The following is a 23,120-nucleotide window of genomic DNA, read 5'->3' on the forward strand; positions in this document are numbered from 1 at the left end:
CTGAAACCAGTGCTCCTTGAAAGTTAGCCTTGCTGGGAAGTACTCTTGATAAGTACAAAACCTAATAGCTTCTGCCGTACGATAGTTTGAAGACAACTATTCACGTAACATAGATTCAGAGAATTTCGTTACGCAACAGTTCTCGGAAATACTTCCGAGGACAAAGTCAAGCTTTGATCGTGTATGCATCCCAAGTCTGAGGTCCTGACCGAAACCACGTGCCCTTCGGTATCTATTCTCAGTTTTTCTTTGGCACATGACTGTAATTTCGATATCCTCTTGGTTATAATCGGCTTTTCTATTTCAATGAATCCTGTTTACATGTTGGCGCATTTTGTTCTCAATCCGATTCAAGTTAACTACGCACCACAGGGATAACAAGACACGGCGATGGCTAAAAGATGTAGCGTAGTTGTCGTAATAACGCAGCGTGCTTTTATGGTAAATATGACAAACACGTGGTGGCTTAAGATAAACTGCAAGCATGGACACACTTCGTTTGCGGCGGGGAACCAGCTGTTTGATGGAATTCCTAACGGCTATATGAAATGAAAAACTCGAATTCATTGGGTTTAAGAGACGCAATGTCATAGTAAGGTACCTTGGTCGATTCTGTTATCGCCGGCGAGCTGTGGTCGTCACACCTAGCGACAGGCAGCAAACTTCCCGATAGAACGCCTCGAGCGGGCCAGAGAAATCAGCCCAATACGTGCCCCCTAGAACGACGTCGGCTGCTTGCCAAGATGTTTGGTGCTACAGACATAATAGATACATGGATAATATCCATATATTAGGTGAAGGGCTTCGTGATTTGTCTCTGAAAAATCAAGTTACTAGAACTACTCAATGCAAAATACCTAAAAACAGCGCAGTAAACGCATTTAATTTTGCTTTATATATGCTTTCCATATTCTCTAGGTAAACATACATTTGATGCTTTCGGCTATAGCCGTTTAACAGATGCTGTTATCAGTTCGCTCCTGAAAGTGATGAAATAATGGAGGTTAATCTACTTACAAACATAAACTCTTCAAAAAACATAAATAAAACGTATCTGAAAGTACTGGCGTAGAAGAAGAGATTATAATATTTTTATTGGTACTGGCTTTATATGTTAAGCAATACAATGTTTGGAAGCTTCGTTTGTCTAAACAAAGGCTCCAGACCCAACAAGGGTACATATATTTGGTCAAGGCAAACTTCTAAAGGAATTATATCGATATCTTTTAGGCGTTACATTGAAGTTCGCGATTTTTAATGCTGCAGATGTATTACAAAGCGGAATGGCAATCTGAATTGTTTGTGTAATGTAAATGCTAAATTCTAAACCAAGCGTCGCTTGTCAACTCGATTACAGGAACAACTCTTTCACAAAGACTACACTGATTCTCAGTAGTTCCTCCTCTTTTTAGGCATTTACTAGGATAGCAAAACATAACTAAAAATATTAAAAGCTCAATTAGGATTTTTCAGTCTTGTCCTTGCCCTACATAGTTCTGATCCATACAACTGATCTAGGCAGCGTTTCACTAGTGCCCCATCCCTTCATAACATTAAGACATTTAACTAACTTATTATTTGACGAGCAAGCGGCCCGATCTGGGATACATTTTTTGTCGGTAAGAGTATATGTATAGCGATATTCACAAAACCGTCACACTGATTATGACTCATAGTATGTATTTGCAAATAAAAATTACTACTAGTTTGTGAATGTACTGTGGTGATCTTTTCTTCAGAAACAAGTTCGTTTACCATTCACGATCACCCTAAATACCGGTAAGCTATGACCTGATGTGATCAGCGGACCAGCAGAGGCTAGATTTCTAATTATATTTGAGTCGGAAGTTAGAAAAGGGCTCATTGTGGAGCTAATTTAATCAGTATTATCACGTTATTCCCCCCATCGGATTTAAAAATATCGTGATACAGCTACGCTCCTGACGTCTCTGGGTAGACTTTACCCCTCATCCTGTGGGCGCCTCTTACGTTGTTCCACTACCGTCACTGCTGCATTTTACCAGCTTCGCGGAAAGAAATAGAATAAAGCAACGTGCTTTGTGATTTGTTACTGGACTGGCTTTATTTATTATGTTTTCAAATAGGACCGCCGCTCGCCTTTCCCCTCCCCATTGAAGGTTTGTTCCAATATGTTGTAGATGAGAAAGCACAATTGTTACACATCGGTCTCCTATGCGCAGTCTGACAAAGTGCTGTTAGGGAATATCTACTCCATATGTTTATACTACTTGAATTCCTGAGAGACAAGAAAGGTTGGTGAGCTTCAGTTGGGCTGGGAGCATTATCATATGTTCGCGTGTGAAGAAAAACTATCTTTTTCAGACTGGTACATTATACTGCTTCGATCACCGAAAGAATGATGATTATGTAGAAATCCCACGCTTATTCGGTACCTCCTACTGTGGTTATCAGTTAAGAGTTTCCTAAAAATATCTCAGGAATACCTATTCAGTCATTTAACTATAATGTAAATGATTTTGCAAGTTAATCTGAGTTTATTTACCGGATCATAAAACAGATACAGCACTAGTCCTCATCTTTAATCAATTGAATCATCATATGACTCATATGCATTTACGCTTAGACTAAATTTAACGTAAAACCTAAGTGACTTATTGTTCCTCACAGTTGTGAATGTCTTGTGCGATATTCTTAAATCCTTTTAGTAGTCCAGTATCTCGTGTGATCAACAGTATGCCGGTTCTGCAAGCGGGGCTTCGTGCATATAGTGTGTTTTAATAAAAACTGCTCTGCTCTTTCAGTTTGATCCTATTGTTAGAATGATCGTTTTAATACATTTTTCTGGGATAAAACTTCTACCCAATCGGAAACATTAGTTGCAAATTAAAATTAACCCTGCCGGAGCCTGCGGAGAGCTGCGGACCTCTTTCGCCACTGCTTATTCCGACGCGCCTTAAAAATTTCAGTTGAGTGTACCTTGCAGTTCCGTACAATTCAATCTATAACCAATGCGACCTAATCTATACTAGCAAGATACGTGTCGGCATCTTTTGCGTTTGAGGTGGTTGCTCTTCCTGTAACTGTCGAAATCACTCACACATCCTTATGAATATAGACGCTAGACGTCGCGTATAATCCTTTTGTAACTAATCAATCAGGCTTTAGTTGTAGTTAGAGTTAGTCGCAGTAATAATGATTAGCAGAAATTAGCATCAGGAGATAAACTTAATCCAGTCACATCTGGAGTCGTTGATAATAATCGAGAAAACTACGAATCATTTTCCCGCTAAAGTCGATGGATACGGTAAGACGTAATCAGGGTAACCAATGCGTCGAAGTATGAGATACCATGACTGACTGGGGGAATCCTGCTGCTGTTGTTGTTGTTCCATGTATGGGGGGTAAATATATCGCGCTTGAGGTGTCGTTGTTGTTGACAGCGGTGTCACATATGGGTAGGGATATGGCCACGGATATGGCCAGACGTGCGGGTATGATGGAAGAGTCGTTGCTGCTGCTACTGCTGCTGGTGCTGCTGCTGCTGCTGCTGCTGTTATTGCTGCTGCTGTCGTCGTCGTTGTTGCCGCTGTCGTTGTTGTCGGTAAAGGTTCCATTGTTGTTGTTGGTGTTATTCCTTGTGGTGATTCCTCTGATGTGGCCTAAAAGGTAGACAAAAGAGCATGCCGAAATGTCACGTTAGCCCTTCGCAACGTATCAATTTGACACTTTACTAAACTTGCAAGCTCTGCAAATCTTAACTTGCGATTGATTCCTAAAGATCATGTAGTTGATGATTTTTGCATTTGGACCTGCTCAAACGGCTCATCCGATTTGGGACTAGATATGAATCTACGACTACGCTTACCTTTTATAAGTTGTTTTTGGCAACAACAACAAAAAGATGACTTACGTATTTGTGTTAATTCGGCGATTTCTTTATTCACAGAGCAGCACAACGTTTAAATTCGTATGTGTTTTTTTGTTTAGAAATATGTAGAGTCGATAAGGCTTTCTTACTATAAGCGTACTGGCAAAAGTCCACTAATCGAGCTATTTTTGCCATCAATTAAAAATAGAAGTCTATTTATATAAAGTCATCATTATGGCGGTCACTGTTAAGTTAATTTTTAAGAAACATTTGTAAAGGTATGAATAATATTTTCAATAAAGTGTCTTCGCCTTACTAATGTTCCGATAATCTCTACTCTTGGAATACATTTTTCACGGTATTGTCTGGCTCTTCCGCCTGTAAACAAAGTTCGTACGCATTGGTATTGTGACACATATGCGACGCGTTCGCCATTTCGCACAAATGTTTCTGAATAAGGCACAGCAACTTCAATATCGCCATTTGGAAGGATTCGTTTTGACAAAACAATCGCCGGTGTCTGAAATGAGAGAACGTGCATTATAGTACAAAAAGCTTAGTGTACTAAACCGTTCTAACTGTTGAGGACTTAAGCAAAATAGGAAAGAAAATAATGAGTCTCTTCTGAAAAAGAAGTCTTCCGACATGGATGTGCTTCAAAGTTTGAGTAGGATTTATTTTCTGTCCATATATAACACGAAACGTATAAGTCGTTAAAACAATCTTAACGTTGAACTCAAGCGGTTCAATTATTTTAATCTGCGCAAATTATATAATTCACCGCTCTGCTCTTATTAACTTCGAAAAAGTGCAAACGTGTTTTAGACAAGGTTTTCTCAAAGTTCCGAATAAACCCATGTAATCGTGTACTGGCATTTATTTTGAGATTGTTAATACCAGAGGTATTAATGGTTTTGAAGCTAAAATCTCCTTTCAGTGTGTATAGATGAGGACCCCAAGAAGCAAACTAATGGACGCACCCAAATTTGACACTGATCCATCCACTCTGAATTCTATTTATAATTCTGAAAACCACTGCCTTGAACAGAACTTGTGAATATTTGAAATACGGAACATGCATTGTATATATATGATTAGGTCCAAAAGCAAATTTTTCAAACTGTATAATCTAGGACTAGTGATATTAGGAAAATAGAGTTCAGATCATGCCAGCGTTTGTTACTCTCTAGAATTTTATCAACTTTTCTTAGTAGCTAATGGCGTTGAGATTGTGGCTGACTCTCCCAAAATGAACGATGTAGTTACAGATAACATAGGAATAAATTGTTTTCACGCAAGCTTCTTCGTAAAGCGTCAATGACAACGCGAGTGTGGCCCCCCAACTGATAAATACGAAGATTCCAAAAATGTTTGACTTAAGCTGGGGCTTCTAGGCTGAGTATCTGGTTAGATTATGTTTTGTTCCTTTTTGTTCTATTTAACGATTACCTTGAGTAAATCAAGTCAAGATTAGTATGTGCAGCTTTTCCTATGTGTACCTAAACCCATTCCGAGCTGTCTTGAGAAATGGCTACTTTATAAATTATAATAGTAATTTACGGTTTGTGCTTAAGTTTTCATTATGCGAAAAATATTGCAAGTATCGTCTCAGATAGGGACGCGTGCGATATATGAGCGCAATGCGAACTGACTAAGTCAACCATTATATTAAAAATAGTAGCCCAAACAATGGATTACAACCCTAGATATTGAATTGACCTCTAACCGACAAATGGCGGCGTTTGCAGTCAATCTATGTGTGGCATCGTGCTGTCTATGTGATTTCTGAGTCCGTACATAGGTGCCTAGTAAGAGGCGAAGTTACCTAAGCTAAGTGGGCCTTAGGGATGATATCGCTAGTGTTAAGTAGATCGTCGATATTAAGCCGACAGCGAAAAGGTCTAACGGCTTAATCAAGTGGCAAATTGAACATACCCGACAATCTAGAGCACTCCGTATTATAAAACCAATTTATTTTTTTGCGATATGAACTGCTCCGTTGTTTGACTCTTTGAGAATATTATTAATTCCTTTTCGCAGTAACTGGACATGAACCCTACAGCTGCATGGCCACTATTTTGTCTGGATGAAATCTCAAGAATAACTGGTGACCGCACTTACTTATAGATTACAAGTTAAATATAATCACTGAACTTTCAAAGTACACAAGAAAGAATTTCTGTTGTATGTTCTGTTTCCGTAACATGATTATCCAAGATAAGGTGCATTTGGCTTTCCTTTATGACCTAATCTGATTTCCAGTTAATATCTACTATTTAAATACTATACTATACTAGTAATCACAAGTCTGTAATAAATATGCCTCCTGCGAAAAATTTTTTCTTTATGCGGTTAGCTTAAGCACACAATGAGAAGGAAAAGAAACTGCGGCTCGAATCATTGGTCCACGTTTTTACGTTAATGAGACGCGACTTACGATGATGGTAGCACTACCAAGAAGACTGTGGATTTATTACCTCTACCTAGCATAGATAGCCACGTTCCCGTATAATTTAGGATTGCGGTGCATATTTTAGGTACATTAAGGAGTCGCGCTGCGTGTTGCCAATTATTGATACTGTACAGAGGCATTACAGAAAATGTGTTTTTGTGTACATACACGATTCCAACATACGATCTGCAATATTTTACTGCCTCTTGTAATTTACTGCATTTTGCCTATACTAAATGCTTACTCCCGGGCATACTAGTCAATGGAAACGTTAAAAGTGCCTAGATCAGTTACTGTGAACGATTGCTCTAGGTCTTTTTTATATTTAATAATAATAATAATAATCAATCTGAAAATCTTCCAAACGACTACGGCCTGCAAGCTTACCTTTCCGGGTGGAGCAAGGAGCTGAGTCTTAACAGTTGCAATAAATAGAAGTAAAAAAGGCCACGATAATATCATAGGTGCAGTTTTTTTCACAAATTATATATCAAACGAAATCATGCAGCACTCGTACAGCGTGCCCTTCTGTAACTGAGCGGGCGACATTAATTGAGACAACTACCCAAACATTAAGATTGCTGGTAATGGTTGACGAAATCGCGGTTGGCACTTCGCTCATTACCGGGTTAAGTGCCAAGCAGGTAATGATACGAGCGCCTGTTTCTAGCATGTGCTTAACGAGTAACTGCGTATGCTACACTATACTATCATGCTAGTATATCAGGTCCTTTCCATTGGCTCATCACATCAGATACTGAGCACGGCGGAACTACCAATCCCTCTTATATTTCAGCTAATTTTGATCACATCGCTATGGCTGGTCGTGCGTCAATGCAGTCACGTAAATGCCGATCCATTTACGGAGGTCCTGAAACACCGATTCTCTGGGCACGGTCCCCCGTAAATTTCGAATACTGCGAAAGCGTTTTAACTATTTTGACGATGGCCACTAATAACCGATACCGGGACTACTCTTGAGTGAAGTGTCGAGATCTTCGATACAAAATGCTTAGGTTTTCACCTGTTTGGAACATGACGTGCGTTAGGTCCGTCAGTGATTTTTTGGGGTCATATCTAGGCATCTTTCCGCGGCGTTGCGTTTCTGGATTATTGACAAACCTCACATTTAGACAGTGACTTTCAACTGTCGATCAAACAACGAATGACCAAATAGAACCATTCATTTGTACTCTTTGAAATGATTCTTCTGAGACAAACAATCAAAAATCACAACTTCTGTTCCACTTAAAGTCACTATAAAATGCAATGTTTCTGCTAGAGAGCTTAAAAGTTGAAGTATAACGTAGCTTCAGACCCTCAACAGAATAATGGTATTTGATATTTTGTGCCTGCATTGTTGAGCGTCAAGCAATCTTGCGAGCATTAAATGAAAGTACTATAGAATGAATGAAGTTTGTGCTACTGTAAAAAGTAACAGCACGCATTAAATATAGTATTTAAAAAAATGTGGTAGAGCTCGTAGTGGGAGTCAAGGTAAATAATGAGTGAGGCTGCTTACTGTGGCCTACACCTTAACTGCGCGGGCGATGCGGATTCTTCTGTCTACAGACATGTTGTCTGTACAGACATGTAGCTGTGTTTTGCCCTGTTTTCGTTGACATTTTTATACACTGACCTTCGTTGACTATTGCAAATTGATTCTGCACTATTGGTGCCTAAAATATAGCTGAGATTTTTACAAAAACAGTATTATCTCCATTTGAGTTAAACGCTTTAGACATACTCTACAAGTATTTAAAAAACAAAAGGGTTCCATCATCGTTGTTGTTGGCGTTTGTTTGGTTTCCCTCGTAATAGTCTTTCACCGAGAAACGAGACGCAGTGTTAGAAGAAGACTTCTACGGACGCCTATAGTTATCTAGTGAAGAAAAATATGAAGCACGAATAAACCATGTGTTTTAGAAACTGTGAAACTTGCTCTGTACACGTACACGTTAGGATAGAAAATCCTGATGATGCACAGGACAAAGAAGCGATTTGGCTAAGAAAAGACGTGGCCTTTTACCAAGAGAAAATTGTAAGAACAGTTGATCTCTTTATTTTGCTTGCCCTGAAATCTGCCGGTATCTGTGCCCTTCCTATTTGCGTTGTTACTCTTGCTTTCGGTGGGATTGAACGATTAAACTTTATTAAATTATCGGTCACCGCAAAATTTGGCTCGATGTTTTCGTCTTTGGAGAACCACTACTTGGTTTTCGTTCATTCGTTCGTTCACGTTTCACGCTCATCGGCATCAACCAATGTCTATCGACTCGTATATGCCTTAAGGCACAAATAAAGCGATATATTAACATACGAGATTAATGTGTAGATTTGTGAGGATGGGGGAAAAAATTCTATAGGTTAGACGGTAGCTCTGGCGTGTAATAGAATATTATAGAAATACGCGCTTCCATTCTACCCACATGATCCCTTTTATATGTGTGTGTATATATATATATTGCGTCTTGAGACGAACGAAGAGTTGTAACGTAAATATTGTGAGACCGATTACGTAAGAATTAGTCACGAGTTATGATGTTTTATAGATCAGGGGTTCATCTGATTAACTATTCAGTTTTCCACAATAGGAGTTCGTGTAATCTTTAAGTTGGGACCCCTTAATTGAATCTATCTGATATATCATGTTAGTTAAAAAATAGTATTAGATGGTTGCTTTGATTTTCAGGTAGCACAGATGGTACGTCAGTTACGCGAACGTCGCCGCTCGGAAACAGCGGAACGTATTGAGTTAACGATGGTTCTAAAAACGCCAAATCCTATATGTCAAGAATCTTTTGGAAAACTCAACGGGGTCTTTCTCATTTCGCTAGCCAATTTATTGTGCACAAGAAACACGGTACGTGATTATTCTGCGTGCACAGTGCGTGCCGTAAACAAATGTTAGGAGATCACGCAAAAACGAAATCCATATGGCACCAATCGCAAGCTACGTTTTTCGTTCTTGGTTCCTGTTTTTGATCGAGGTGGAAACGCTTAAACGCTTGACCATAAGCGTTAGAAACAGATCTTTTAGTGTACTTCCCAGTTGCGTGTACCTTTCTGTTCTAGGAATAAACAAGACAGAGCATAGAGCGAGCATCAGATGGCGATCCTTAACTTCGGTGAAATGCAGTGAAATGATGGGAGCCTAGGGACGGCATCTGTCAGCTCTTTTTGGAAATTGCTTTCAACTGCTTTGTGAGGTGGGTTTTACCCAGAAGATAAACGATACTGATTGTGACAAATGCACACAATACAAAACTTATACCAAGCAATGGTGTTTTTGTTGCTGTTGTGTGGTAATGGCGACAGTAGAGAGATGTCGCGAACAGTCATTCTTTTACTCACAAAAACGTTCTCTTCCGAGGTCTCGCGCTTGCTTAGTTACCGCGAACATTTTGATCGATCTGCTCTAACAATAACCTTTTTACTAGTAGTGAATATGTAAATAAGCCCAGAATCATTGAAAGGTTATCACATGTACCGCTAGTGCCAATGCTGGTTTGATCAATATAACTAGACCATATTATTTTCAATCCTCGTGGGCTTGCGTTTCTCATTTAACGCAGATTCCAGAAAATTTCGAAACAATTTGTGGCGACTTTCTAAGCGCAGGTAATGCTTAAAATTTAGCTTTACACGCTAAAGGGTTATAACTACAAAAACAACAGCCTAGATGAAAAGATCATTACGAATTAATAGTCCTGATATTTTTTTTTAAACGTTTATGAAAAAATTCGTTTATCATAGCTCAGTATTCCGCATACCACTGACAATACTAGACTCAAAATGTGGCAAAGACGACGAGGAAACATTCGGCCACAGCTAGGGCTTGATTGTTAGTTCATGCAGACGTTTTAAACATGGACGTTACTACGTTCCCCAACACTAGTGTATAATTGTATATGTACATCCATTGAAAAAATCTCGGGAGAAACGGGAATTCAGGTATATCGCTGCCAAAAATTACCGCAAAACTGCATCGACTAAAATACAAGTCAGTTTTACAAGCCAAGGAAGACAGACCTGTTGGGAAAATCTGCTGCAATTTAGTAGGGGCCTGGGGAGACTGTCACCACCCCCTTGCAACTTCCAATGTTCAGCATGTTCTTTGTGAGTCTTAAGTCGAACAGTACGGCGCAGCTACTATCAGGATTCTCCATACTCATAAGAGTTCTAACACTTCAATGTTTGATCCATTTCGACGCGGAGTTCAGCGTGGCTGACACGGTTCTCGTACATTCGCAACTTCCCGGCGTTTCTCATCGCGATACGGTTTCTACCAGCCGTATTATCAGATCTCGTAATGACACGAATATGCATCAGACAGAGCCATAGATAGCTACTTCATTTTTAAATTGAATTTATTTTCACACCTTATTGAGTTCAAAGAAAGGGTTAGTTTTCGCTGGCGCTGGTTGATGCATCGTTGTTTCATACTCTTTCGTTTTCAGTCTATGCTTTTATGAGCAATTATATTTAAAAAATCATTACTATACATATTTGTGAGTTAGCTCTAAAAACTCTAATGAATAATCGTGGTAAAAACAAGCCACGGTGGTTGCATGAAGTGGGGAAGGTCACAAAAATAGTACTGGTACATTCCTCTATAAAAAATCTTTAAATGCAGAATAGTATATCATTCTAAAAGTTACTTCTATGAACTTTAGACTGAACTAAGCAATTCTTGTGTTAAACAGAGGGACGAATAATTGTGTAAGCGTTCTCGGACACGGCAACATGATCAATGTAGGCGTATCAGCGACACTAACAGGGCTGCGGGTATGCTGATGTATAATCAACTATCAAAGTCATCAACTTCAGCTTGATTTAACTGAAAGAAGTTCATGGAGTTGAAAGGATCCCACTATCAAACAAACACAGATAATAATACACGGCGGCCCTTTGACTGATTCTAGCGACCTGTACGATTAGTTAGTAAATACTGAGTCTTTAAATCGTTGAGCTAGCTTCATATATGGCTTGGTCTCGCTGCTACGTCACCTGTTGACGCTTGCGTGTTGACATATTGACAATTGGGCATTCCCATTATCAGCCTGTAAAATCCGACCTGAAACTAGAGTCCAGTTGTAAAGCTAAGCCAATTTATCGGTCGAAAATCTTCAAGCCAATCGAAATTGCTTCAACTTTCAAACAGTGTATTTAATTATCCTATAAATTAAACCTTTGATATGAAATTTGCTATATATATATATATATATATATAAAATTAGACCTTTTAAGATCGGCAGTAAAGCAGTTGTTTAATAACTACTTTGATAATGACATTAATTAAAAGTTCGCTAACGAACTCCAAACACCAAAGAGTATTGCACGTCCGATGCTACCTTTATTTTTTTTTCGTACTACAACAAGCTGCACATAATATCATTCTTGTCTGAAATGTTTCAAAATAAAGTTTCTTAAACCTTCCATAGGAACCTAACCTACCTACCTACCTACGGCCATATATTGCGATTGGCCAAAATCTTAACTCTTCCAATTAATAATTATAGCAAGAGCTCAAAATAGCCACCATGCACTTTAAGCAAGCGACAGGTGTTTTGGAAAATAATGAACTAACTCATCAAAAAAATGATACGAAATCTTCATGTACCACAGCATGCTCTCTACGATTTGCGAACCACAGCTGCTTTGTTCGCAGCAGCAGAGTGAGGTTGTAGGTCATCGCAACTATCATATCCAGACTTGCTTGATACCGATCGAGTTGGGTCGAACATAAGATAGAATATACATTTTTGCGGGTTAGGTATTTTTATACGAATTAAGTAACATGTTGTCAACTACGGAATTACGAAAAACAACAACAACAACAACACGCGCTAATAGAATTACGGCTTTTTTTTTTTTTTATATATAATACAGCTTTTCCTATCCAGATCCAACTACTAGCCATAGATACGAGTGAAAGCATAGGAGAAATATACCCTCCATTTACCAAAACATTTTTTTCAACAAAACAAAAACATGTACTTAATCAACATGTGTGTTCACCTACTCCTCCTTGACTCTATTAAATGCTTAGGATTTATCAGAAATCGTATTTTTCTTTATAACTGACTTGACTTAGATAAGTATCATTTCCGAGAAAATTCACCATAGCTAGATAAATCTAAGAAAATACATACATTTTACGTCTTAGATTATTGCTCAGGATCTTATGCAAACAAATCACCCTATCAATTTTGACATAGACCTCAACAACCTATGCCGCTGAAAACGGTATCCATTTATTAGGATAGTTTTGATCACCTTATATTTGCATTTATTATATATTGGACATCTATGTTTGGCCAAATCGTTGCTGACCAATGTCAGTCTCCTTCGAATTAATAAGATAATAATAATAATAAATAAAATGTCCGTTAAACCCAAAATCATGAGTACCTTAAGTCGATGAACAATGTAAATTTAAGAGAACTTAGTTCTTCAAAATTGTCTTGAAAAAATTAGCTAACCTTAAAGTAGGCCTCCAACAAACGATTTGAATCAAATAAGTGTACTACACAGGAGCACAAGGTCTTTGTTTTATGCAGATACCACTAAGGTTTCGTCCGAAATAGAAAGTATTCGACTAATTCCAACTTAAAGTTCAAGCATTAACCCCGGTTACTTTAAAATGAGTCATATTTGCAAAACTCGTAGCAGTGAACTTCACACATTCAACACGGGAGAAGCTACCATTTCTTTACCGAGTCTTTTACCGAGCTCTGTTACTCCTTGAAGAATTTACTATGAGGACTCAAATATCTTGCAGAACTTCGGTTATGTGCTCTCTTTTTTCACTCGTGCCTCATTGACCCATGTAGCGTACATATATAATGCATATATATATATATATATATATATATGCGCATCAGCGAAAAACGTTCACTAAAAAAGAGTAGTTCTAATCACGGCAATAACTTATTGTTGTCGTTAATTAAGGTCGAACAATAGGCCTTGCGCCAATCTGCAGAAATTTGATATTGACAAAGATCTGAGGAAAGAAATACTCAACGCACAAAGAAAACACTTTCATCTTTGGACGATTGGTTCATATAATATTTCTCCTACAAACTGGAGGGAACCATATAGTTTCAAATCTTAACTTTTACAGTAGAAGGCAGCTAAGGATTTGCCCCCCAAAAATGCCATATCTAACAAACCCCTAATTTAAAGGGATTAAGTCAAAACAAATTGTAGAGAAAGAAACGAGATCGAAAACAAATTTCAGATACGAAAACTTCATAGAAATTTGTAATTGAATACGATCTAAGGTCAAGCTACGGTACAGGTCATTCTTCTTTAGCGGCATTAAATGGTGATGGCCTCATTTCGGCATAATTACAGTTATAGAAAACGTAAGTTATCGCTTCTAAAATTACCAGTAGTGAAATGGTCTCATAGGAATAAACCAGTGACATGCGTCTAGCCCGCTTTATATTCACTACCTCATTCATCGTCAAAAGTTACTAATGAGAGTTGTAATAGATAAGAGTTTCAGAATCGTACAAGCGCATTAAACTAAAAACAGAGCTCATTTTGTACAAGTGGCCTGATTAAGGCAAGGTAAGGAAAATAATTTATCTCTATTTTTATGTATCTAAATGTTGATTTTATTCATTCATACAAATTGTCTAGTGTGTTTCGGGTGAATAGAGAGACCTATCTACTTTTAAAGTTCACTGCTTGCAATTAGCACTACTTATAAAGGACTAATCGATATGAACCTACTGTGATTTGCAACAGCAGTCAGAGGGATGGCAGCGAAGTAAAGCCAAGAACCTATAAAGTCCCAGATGTCAACCCTAAGTAATGGCTCTATGTAAAACACCAAGTCATTATGTAACAAGAGTATAATATTTTGCTAGTATTCTGGGAAAGGCTCTTAAAAGCCGAAAATAATATCGAGAGTCTGACTACCCTAATAAGTAAGAGTTTCTCTTTCTTCAGTTACAACGCAGACACAACAGATTCACTGAAAACATAGATAATAAGGTGAGCGGGTATATAAACTCTTGTATTAAAATTGCAAGATTAGGCACAAAGTGTTTCTGATCGTATATCGAAGTTTTCTGATATGTGACATAACATAATAACATTGTGACGATTCTATTTCCACGAACCGTTGAATTTGTAGCAAGTATCATCCTCACAATCATTATGAGATCCCAAAAACATGTAAGCAACACATCTATCTCTGATATCCTGTAGTATCTCTGATATTGTACTAGTAGAAGTTTCGGCTGTCTGTACCAAACATTAGAAAGGAAATTGTTTTTAGCTTCACACAAGTCTCTCACGGTTTTCCAGGAGGATAGGCGATTCGGTCTTGAATTTTGCACTACTCAAGCACCAGAAAGTTTGTGCTTTTATAGGTTAGGACGCGTTAATTAAATTAGTTAAGTACAGATCGGGCACAAGCCCAGTATTTTCTTTGCACTGTTATGAGATAATAGGCAAGCTAAAAAAAACCGCGTAAAATAAAGCATGAAGACGTAGCGCATTTTTATCTATGTAAACCTATAAATAATACCAGAATGATATAATTTTACAAATAAATAAATGTCTCGAGTTTACATTCGCCACTGCGATTAAGCATTTCATATAGTTGTGCTTGGTTTAAAATTGGGGTTGGACACATTTCGTCTTGTTCTGAGATACCATCATATGGGACATAGTCCTTAAAATACCGCAACTTGATCCTCTTCATTTTGTTTCGACGCTTACATTTGTCATTATTTCTTCTAAGCTTGGGCTTGCTTGTATCATCCGTTAGCATACTATCTATTCAAGTCAGCCCACACGTGCTTGGACCAATTAAAGGTGTTTCTTTTTCTACTAAAAATTCGAATCGTCCGTTCTGGACGACAGCGTTGTAAGCGACGTTCTAGAGTCATGAGTTAGAGTATGTACATGTTGAAATAATTAAACGTGTTTAGTATTTCACTAGAATATCGCGTCAGAAGCATCGATGCATAGCACAATAATTATATCAAAAATCGCACACTTCAGAACCCAGAATGACAAAATCCTGATCTGAAGAAGCTGTAGAGCTTGTGAACTTGACCAATAGCTTCTATGTAAGTTAATTGTTCAGTTATGTTTCTACGTGCTATAATTTTCAGTGGCCTTTGGTCAGTTCGCATTTCTGCATTGTAAGCACGTTTGATAAGTTCCTATATATAATCAGTGACCCTAACCTGTCGTACAAACTAGAAACTACTTTAATTTGTGAGTACTAAATACCTGAAGTAACCTTTTAGTCGTTTTCCTGTGCTATCAAATAGATATCGTACCCAATTGAGCTACCTTGGCTGCCCCCGTTTAAAAATTGTTCTAATCAACCGTGAATAAAACCTGTGTAAATCAGGTAATTAACAATGTGATTTTAAAAGCGCGTCTTGTTTGAGGAAATTCTTGCAAAGGTAATATTTGTCAGGGGTATCTGAACCCCACAAGAACGTCTTTAAAAGAAGTTTTATTTTCGCTTTACATATGAGATTCTCATGAGCAGATAAAAAGTCTACATTAGCGTAGAAGCGTTGCTTTGTTTATGTGGACGCTCTTACAACTCCTGTTAAGCCAACTCGCGAGTATGCCGTAACGAATGGCATTTTTGGATATAGATTATGATATCGAACGTCCAAAGCTATCCATTAGAAAGAAGTATAGAGCAATGATTATATCATTTATGTATGCATGGTAGCATATACTAGCAGTTCGGCTGTTTCACCACCACTACATCGTTTTGTAAGCCAACTTAGTCAAATGAGCGTTATTATCAAGACGTTTTCTGATAAACCAAACTAGAATATGACGCCTTGCCCAAGGTTAGCGAATGCGTTTTGGTCTGCTGCCTCTATGTACTATATCGCTTCGAACCTAGATTGTGAGATATTAGTACGGGACTCACCCAGGAAAGTCATCCCACCCATAACTGGACCTACTTTAATCTCTGGCTGAAACCTGCGAAAAGCAGGCTTACATTGCCTAATGTCAGCACGGTTGTAAAATACTCTATGCTATGCTCCTTTCGATCCGCTTCTGGCGATCCTCTCTGTGCTCTGACGCGAAATAATGCTTGTGCCCCTTATGTGGAAACGTACAAGACGTTTTTATTGCAGTTGTTGAATTGCACACTGCAGTAAGCTCCCGCCGTTAACAGAAATAAACCATTGCCTCTAGCCAATAAGTTTACCTTGTGAGCTACGGTGGGGTCTATGTATTCCCGTACATGGTAAATAGCATTACATAGCGTTGATTAATACCGTATATATTACGTGGAGTTCTTTCTCGATAAAACTAAACAGGCATCTCTGAACTCTGGGGCCTAAAGTGTAGTGAGTATCAAGTACGGTAACTGTGGCGATATTAATAACATTAAAAATGTTCATAATCACGTCTATTTGTCATATATGGTGCGTCTTAATTTCCAATGGAAAAATACTTACACTAGCAAAGAGCATCATTACATTTTCCCTAACCAGTTAGAAATTTTTCGCCGTGTTCAAAAAAGATCTAGCTTTTGCAATGCTCAGCCAAAAGATCTTAACAGACAAATATGGGGTAGCGATGCCTGAACAGCAATTGGTTGGAGAAATGCGAGTCTGCCATCGGTCATCTTACATAGACCTACATTCATGTGTGAAAAAAACTATAGCCGGCACACCCATCTAGGTAGCGCGTTTCATAAGCTCGCGCGTAGACGTATTATATCCGAAGAATATATACCCCATTTTTTTTTTTTATCTTGCTTTAGCAGACCATACCTACGGATGAGCCCCACCTGGTTTTATTTGATAACACCGATTCTTTATAAATTATTGATAACCCCAGTGCTGAACCCTTCGAGGCTCCACCCAACTTAGTCGTCCAATTCTTCTCACAGGAGTCTTAATAGGTCTATTTTTGTGCACTACGAGAGAAAGGTTTATTGTCGGTATCATCTCAATCGAACGTTGTCTTCATTCCGTAATACCCGTTTGGTAATTTCTATATATTTATAATTAATGGACTATAACTTATTTAAAAATAAGATGTAAAGGCAAATGCGGGCCTACACCTAAAAGAAACTTGAAAACACATCGAAAGCTTGCCTTCATTCAGCACAGCCAGATGTTCAAGTTAAAAATCGTAAAGGAACGATTACAGTCGAAACAAGAAACGAAAAAGCAGTAATTTAACGTTTCCTTATTTTAATCATGAGCTTATTTCCTGCTTTTGGTTTGGGCGCAGATCAGATGTCTATTTAAGACCAAAATAACAATTCTGCCAGCTTATAATGTAACCGGCCGATTTGACAATTATCGTCAGCAGGCCCCGCTTTGTATCATCGAAACAGTGCCTTGTGCTGTAGAAATCAGAGAAAACGTTACGTCGCAAAGATTTCACGCGGTAATCAACTCCGTAATGCTCCACTATAAATGCACCGAGGATTGTTTCGCAAATAACGGGCAACAGCATTTGGTAAAAAAAAGGAGTCCGCTACTCTAAATGAATGATCAAATAGAGAACCGTCAAACGTCTCTATGTTCTGAGCTTTTTCTGATATCAGTTCTAACAAAATATGAATGAATAAAGCGGTTTTGCCAGGGCACTGAGATCGTGCATCACGTATGGTGTGCTTGCATTCAGAGTTACATGATTTTGTATAAATGGCCTGAAAATCGTTTTATGTTAGGACAAGCGAGATGCAGTGTTTACTAATTAAGTGAAAAAATATCTCTCTAAATCTATATAGATCTACACGATGGCTACTTTGTCAATTATTGTTTTTAAATTGATGCTATTATATTATTTCGTCTTCTATAAATATTAGAACAATGTTAAATACATAAGTTTTCCCGTTTCATGTCTATAGTAATCGAAATATAACCGTCTGTGATAGTTTATTGTAGTCCAGTTTCGAGTAAATACATTTGGTTTCGTGCTAGAAGCCAACCGTCTGATAGCATGTCTGATGGCAATACCGAACGTAAGACTCGAAACATAGAGGAGGGTAAGTGGGTAGTTTCAAAACGCACATGATATACAAAAGCCGTGTCTCAGACCGTTCTGGCCTTTCTGCGTTCAATTCCAATGGTTCTCTCAGCGCTTACTCCGCCTTTTTTCAAAATGGCGGCGCCCTGTACGAACGCGAACACAAGAGCGAGTGAGTGGCCTTGCGTATTCGGTTGTTCTGGCCATTCACCGCATTGTTCCTCTCCGTTTTTCGTCGCTGCTCTTCGAGGATCAGCTGCAATCGGCCATTGTCGTCAGACGAGAAAAGAGAGACGCAGGCAGGTAGGCTGGCTGGCAGGCAGGCCGCACGACACAACGGCCTTAGACAGATAAAACATAAGTGGCAATAGTGACAACAATGAATACTACTATTGTTACGCTAATTAACTCCATCAAAGCAAATTACCAGGACACGATCCCAGGAAACGGCCTATCAACTTCACAGGTAATATGTGAAATAGAGATTGTGTGACTGTACGAAGTACTGATAATACATCTGATGAGCTGACTCGTGCGTACACTGAGGGGTTTCCTGGTGACCGCTCAAACCCATCTGCCATCCGCGTTTTCAGTGTAAAGTATTCGAGCTCTACCGGTACCAGCTTTTGACAGTTACCCTGCGGTTATGTGTATGTGTTTCAAATCATCTTGGTGATCTTTTTTATATTAAAGTTGACTTTAAAGCTAGCATCGATAGGAACGGCTACATGAAGAGGAAACAAGAAAACATATGTGGAGTGAGTACACCATCGCGACTCGCTCAATCTAAAAAAGGTTCATTTTATACTACCACGGAGACAACAAAATTCCCCAATGGATCGCTCATTGGATTAACTATCGAGAAGGTACGGCCAGAGATGGTAGCGGCAAATGGTAAGCGATGATGCTAACAATGATGAGGCAGTAGATAGCTGGTCACCTGTCTAATTTGTCGATTACAGGAAGCGGCCTTTTTCATAACCTCGAATCGGGCGTTGATGTTTATGAAACAAAAACTGAATCATGTGTACGTGGCCATCAATTGCAATTAAAAAAATAAGATTATTGTCATGTACGAAAGAGTTACGAAGAATATTCAAAAAACGTGTTGCGTATGTGTAGTAACTGTTGTTAACTGGTGGTCAAACATATGAGATTGCAACATGAAAATTCATTGTCTGTGTTTACGGCAGTAACAGCAACTCTGTCACCAACCGTGCTGGACGTGCATAAAATTTTGTCGTGATCTGTCGAAAAGCTACGAGGATAACGTTTTAAGTCAACGAGGAGAGTACCGAAGATAACGTTTCGGTCGGCTGCATTCGAGTTCTATTAGTCATCTAATATCTCCACTCTTTACTTATGCTTTTTTCTAGCTGAGGTCTATCTCTGTGATTAAATGATCGTCTCTAAAGGAATACCCAATCACTTGGCTCTTTTGTCCTCGAGTTTCTCGAGTGCGTGCTTTCTACTACAGTTGTATCGATGTGTCACATAAAATACTAGTCATGCTTCTGTAGACAAAATCTAAACGCTCAAGGAAACCCGTTTTATCTGTGAGCGTGGCAACAGATACCTAACGTACCGTGGTGCTAGTGCAAAGTTTATATCAAGCTCGGCCTTAGACTCGGGATTACATCAATGCTACACCTTCAACTTTTATTTATTCAAGAACGTTCATTCAGGAAGCGTCACCGTTTTCATCAAACAACTTGAGCAGACAGGATGTAGATCAAAATTACAGATTGGTCACTGACAATATCCGTTAGTACTGCCATTGATTATAATCTCATGAGTTCAACTGCTTTTTCTTCATAAAACTGTTTTACATCTACGAGGGTCTGTGACGGTGGTATCTTTTCCGTCAAGTACTTAGTTTTATTGTTAGCGCATCCTCACGAACCACCGAGACCAAACGCAAAACGCCGCTGTGGCGTTTAGTGCCGGTCGCTGCTGCCACATGCCACTGCCTACGGCAAAGAGAGTATCACTAATGTTTGTTGGCTGTCGCCGATTGATCATTGACTGCTACGTTCTGGACATCTTTTTTAAGCTGACGCTAATAGTAGGTGTTATCGTCAATAGAAATGACGAATGAGAAAGGTCAGTGTCGGTGGTGGTCGCTTCGTTGTCTCAACTATTAGTTAATTGATATCCTCGTTGTCAAGGTAAGATCTTTATAATGTTTCTGATGTTAAACGGCTTAGAACCCTGGGCTATCTTAGGTGGATTTCAGCTCACTGCGTTAAATGAAAATACGAACATATATCAAAATGAAAAATAGCATATTTTCAAAGGCTTTGAACTCGAAATCTCCCTGTATGTTTCATTCGATAGTACCAAGTATGTATTTATGTAAAAAAGCTGCCGCTGACACCGTGAGATCTCGGTTCATCTTCCGTTTGATTGTGTACCTTTTCATGCAAATCAATGATCTGGCATGCTAACTAGGAGCAGTTCCCTAAAAAGTGGATTCGAAGTATTTCGAATAACTGATCACGCAGCCATCTAATATCACAACATTCGGCCATCAAAATGTATACAATGTGCTTTAGTAGCTTTAGCCACTTTGCTTCTATCCGGTATGGTTGGTTTGAATTCGACATGCATCATGGGATAAATGTACAGGTGGAAAAATCCGTCGAGGATTGCACGTCAGTAGTTCTCAATGACACAGTAGTTTTCCGTTTTTTGCCTATAGGAAACTTAGCAGTCATCAGAAGACAGTATATACTACATGAATAATTAAAGATATCACAATAACTCGAGGTAAATATAAATATCTATCCATCAACATCAAAAGATAGGGCTAAATAGATATCTCCGGTAGAAAGATGTAGTATGTTTTCGAAAACCTTTTTAATTTCGCAAAAACGCTTCATTTTGTAGCAATTAGAATTACGGCAGCACTCGGAAAGCTAGATGGTTAAATGCTTTCCCGTTTAGTCACACCAATATGAGTTATTAACAAAGTCTCGAGCGTCTTCTGTCTCTGAGGCATAATATACAAACTATTTCATTGTCTATTCTATTTTACTTAAAACCTATCCCTTCTGCTGTATTCGCGTACCCCTTTAAGGGGTCGTTATAATGATCTTCGCACTGAAGTCGAAAGTCCTTTGCCACGAGGACGCTTGTCGATTGTTCTATATTTTGATTTCACTTCAGGAAGACTTAAGCGTGCGTTTTTCTGCGAGAGGAGAATAATTCCTATATGAGTTCGTATCTTGACTGAGTTTTTGCTTTAGGGGCTTTTCGCTAACGCTTGGGCTTGTATGACGGCGTTTAACTTGTAGGTATATTATCATCTACCTACGTAGCAACCAAGAGTCACTGATTATTCTTGGAAGCTTGGCTCGATGTATATTCGCGCTACACTTAATTGAGTAAACTGTTTGAGCCAGCATTATTTTTTTTATGTTTTCTGTTTTATGTACGAGATTTTTTAATGTTTTCTGCAATTATTTTTAACGGCGATGAGACATTTTTACCTGCATATACAGGACAGATTACGCTCGATAGTCGGTCCTTTGGTTAAGATAAAGGGGTCGGGTTAAAATGCGTCCCTATCTTTTAATATACACTACTGTAATTTAATGTAAACTTAAATCTCATTCACTTCACTAAGTCAGAACGACATAATGCCCATGTTTAACCTAGATTTCGAGTTCTCTACTTAATTCTATAGGTAGTTGCACAGACTGCGCAAGTCTTACTCTAATTAAAAATATCATATGACGATCGTTAACGAACGGTTAAGAAAAACGTTGGTAGAGTAAATCGTTTCCAGTGTTATTTTCTTTCCTAGATATAAACGCTTATATATTTTTTTTTATATTTATATAAATTTATATATATTTTCGTTTAGTACACAATACTAGCTTGTCATATATAGTACAATGCTTGTCTGATTCCCACTGTCAGAGAGCAACACGATTATATCAGACAGATAAGCAGAATGCTCAAGTACCAATTCGAGCTGTCTGATTTAGCGAGGTAATATCAAAGGTCTCCTGCACTACATTTCTCCGAATGGTGATTCAGGCCATAGAACTGAGAGCTACGCTCGAGTGTATTTCGGTAATAGGCTTTATGAGTAAAGGGGTATTATAATTGATTGAAAGCGATATACAGTTGATACCTTTTTCAATGGCATAAACGACGGCCACGTAATATATAAGCAATACGGGGAGCATTAAGCTGTTATGTATAGGTGAGCAGTTATAATGGAAAATATAGAAAGTATGAAGAATAATAAAGGGTAGATTTTTTTTTTAGCTTTAGGCAGTTTGCATCTGCTTTAAGTTATGTTAGCTTTTACATGCTGGCCTCCTGAATGATATAGGCATGTCTCGTTAACCGGTCACCTATGATTTACGTGCAAGCCTACCTATATTTAATTTTTGCATTTATTTTACTTGAAAATTAAATATACATCGGCAGGCTTACTAGAGCTTTACTCAAGATGCCTTTCTAAGAAAAGTGTGATTTAAACGTGTCTCTATCCATTTTTACATATATTTTACTGTCTAATAATTTTCAGATAACCAACAAGGCGTCAAGCTGGACTTCCTGTATCTGGAGCGCTTCGGCGACATGGAGGTATGTATGTAGCAAACTGCCGTGGTGTTAGCAAGCAGACGGTTAAGTGGCCACGCTATGCCAAGTGTTCGAGCGTTGTTATTTTATCTGGCATATATAGTGACTACCGCAGAACCTTTATGCTTTGAAACTTTCGCAATTCGTAACGCATACATCATTAAAATTCGTAAGTTTTACTGAATCCAGCGCTTTTAAATTGAAAATTAAGTTGTTAAATAAATATCA

At 38.4% G+C, this 23,120-nt stretch overlaps 2 protein-coding genes across 14 annotated transcripts in view; one reads left to right on the forward strand and one right to left on the reverse strand.

Moving 5' to 3' along the window:
* Positions 1–2,057: 2,057 nt before the first annotated feature.
* On the reverse strand, positions 2,058–7,454 carry LOC111254805 (uncharacterized). 2 transcript variants are annotated; one of them, XM_086975346.1, is made up of 3 exons: positions 6,690–7,454; positions 4,248–4,370; positions 2,058–3,641 (listed from the first exon to the last, which is right to left on the reverse strand). In XM_086975346.1, the coding sequence occupies exons 1-3, from the start codon at positions 6,762–6,764 to the stop codon at positions 3,258–3,260; spliced, it is 582 nt and encodes a 193-aa protein (XP_086831472.1). In that variant the 5' UTR covers positions 6,765–7,454; the 3' UTR covers positions 2,058–3,257. The 2 variants fall into 2 exon arrangements, with proteins under 2 accessions (XP_086831472.1, XP_022671773.1); XM_022816038.2 differs by having other exon boundaries at positions 4,167–4,370; positions 6,690–7,370.
* A 718-nt stretch (positions 7,455–8,172) lies between these two features.
* The window catches only part of LOC111253737 (uncharacterized), a 28,567-nt gene continuing 13,619 nt past the window's right edge, over positions 8,173–23,120 (forward strand). For 2 of the 12 annotated variants that reach the window (XM_086975322.1, XM_086975328.1), the window contains exons 1-2: positions 19,045–20,461; positions 22,837–22,895. Coding sequence is in view for 7 of the 12 variants with exons in the window: in XM_086975328.1 (XP_086831454.1) it covers positions 22,890–22,895 (6 nt within the window). In the remaining 5 variants the exon portion in view is untranslated. Of the gene's footprint in view, positions 8,344–8,994; positions 9,512–18,433; positions 20,462–22,836; positions 22,896–23,120 lie in introns of those variants that run through there. The other 10 variants (XM_086975323.1, XM_086975329.1, XM_086975325.1 and 7 more) reach the window with 9 other exon arrangements.

The sequence above is a fragment of the Varroa destructor genome, unplaced genomic scaffold (genome assembly GCF_002443255.2).
Source record: "Varroa destructor unplaced genomic scaffold, Vdes_3.0 BEIS01000007.1, whole genome shotgun sequence".
In the NCBI taxonomy this organism is placed as follows: domain Eukaryota; kingdom Metazoa; phylum Arthropoda; class Arachnida; order Mesostigmata; family Varroidae; genus Varroa; species Varroa destructor.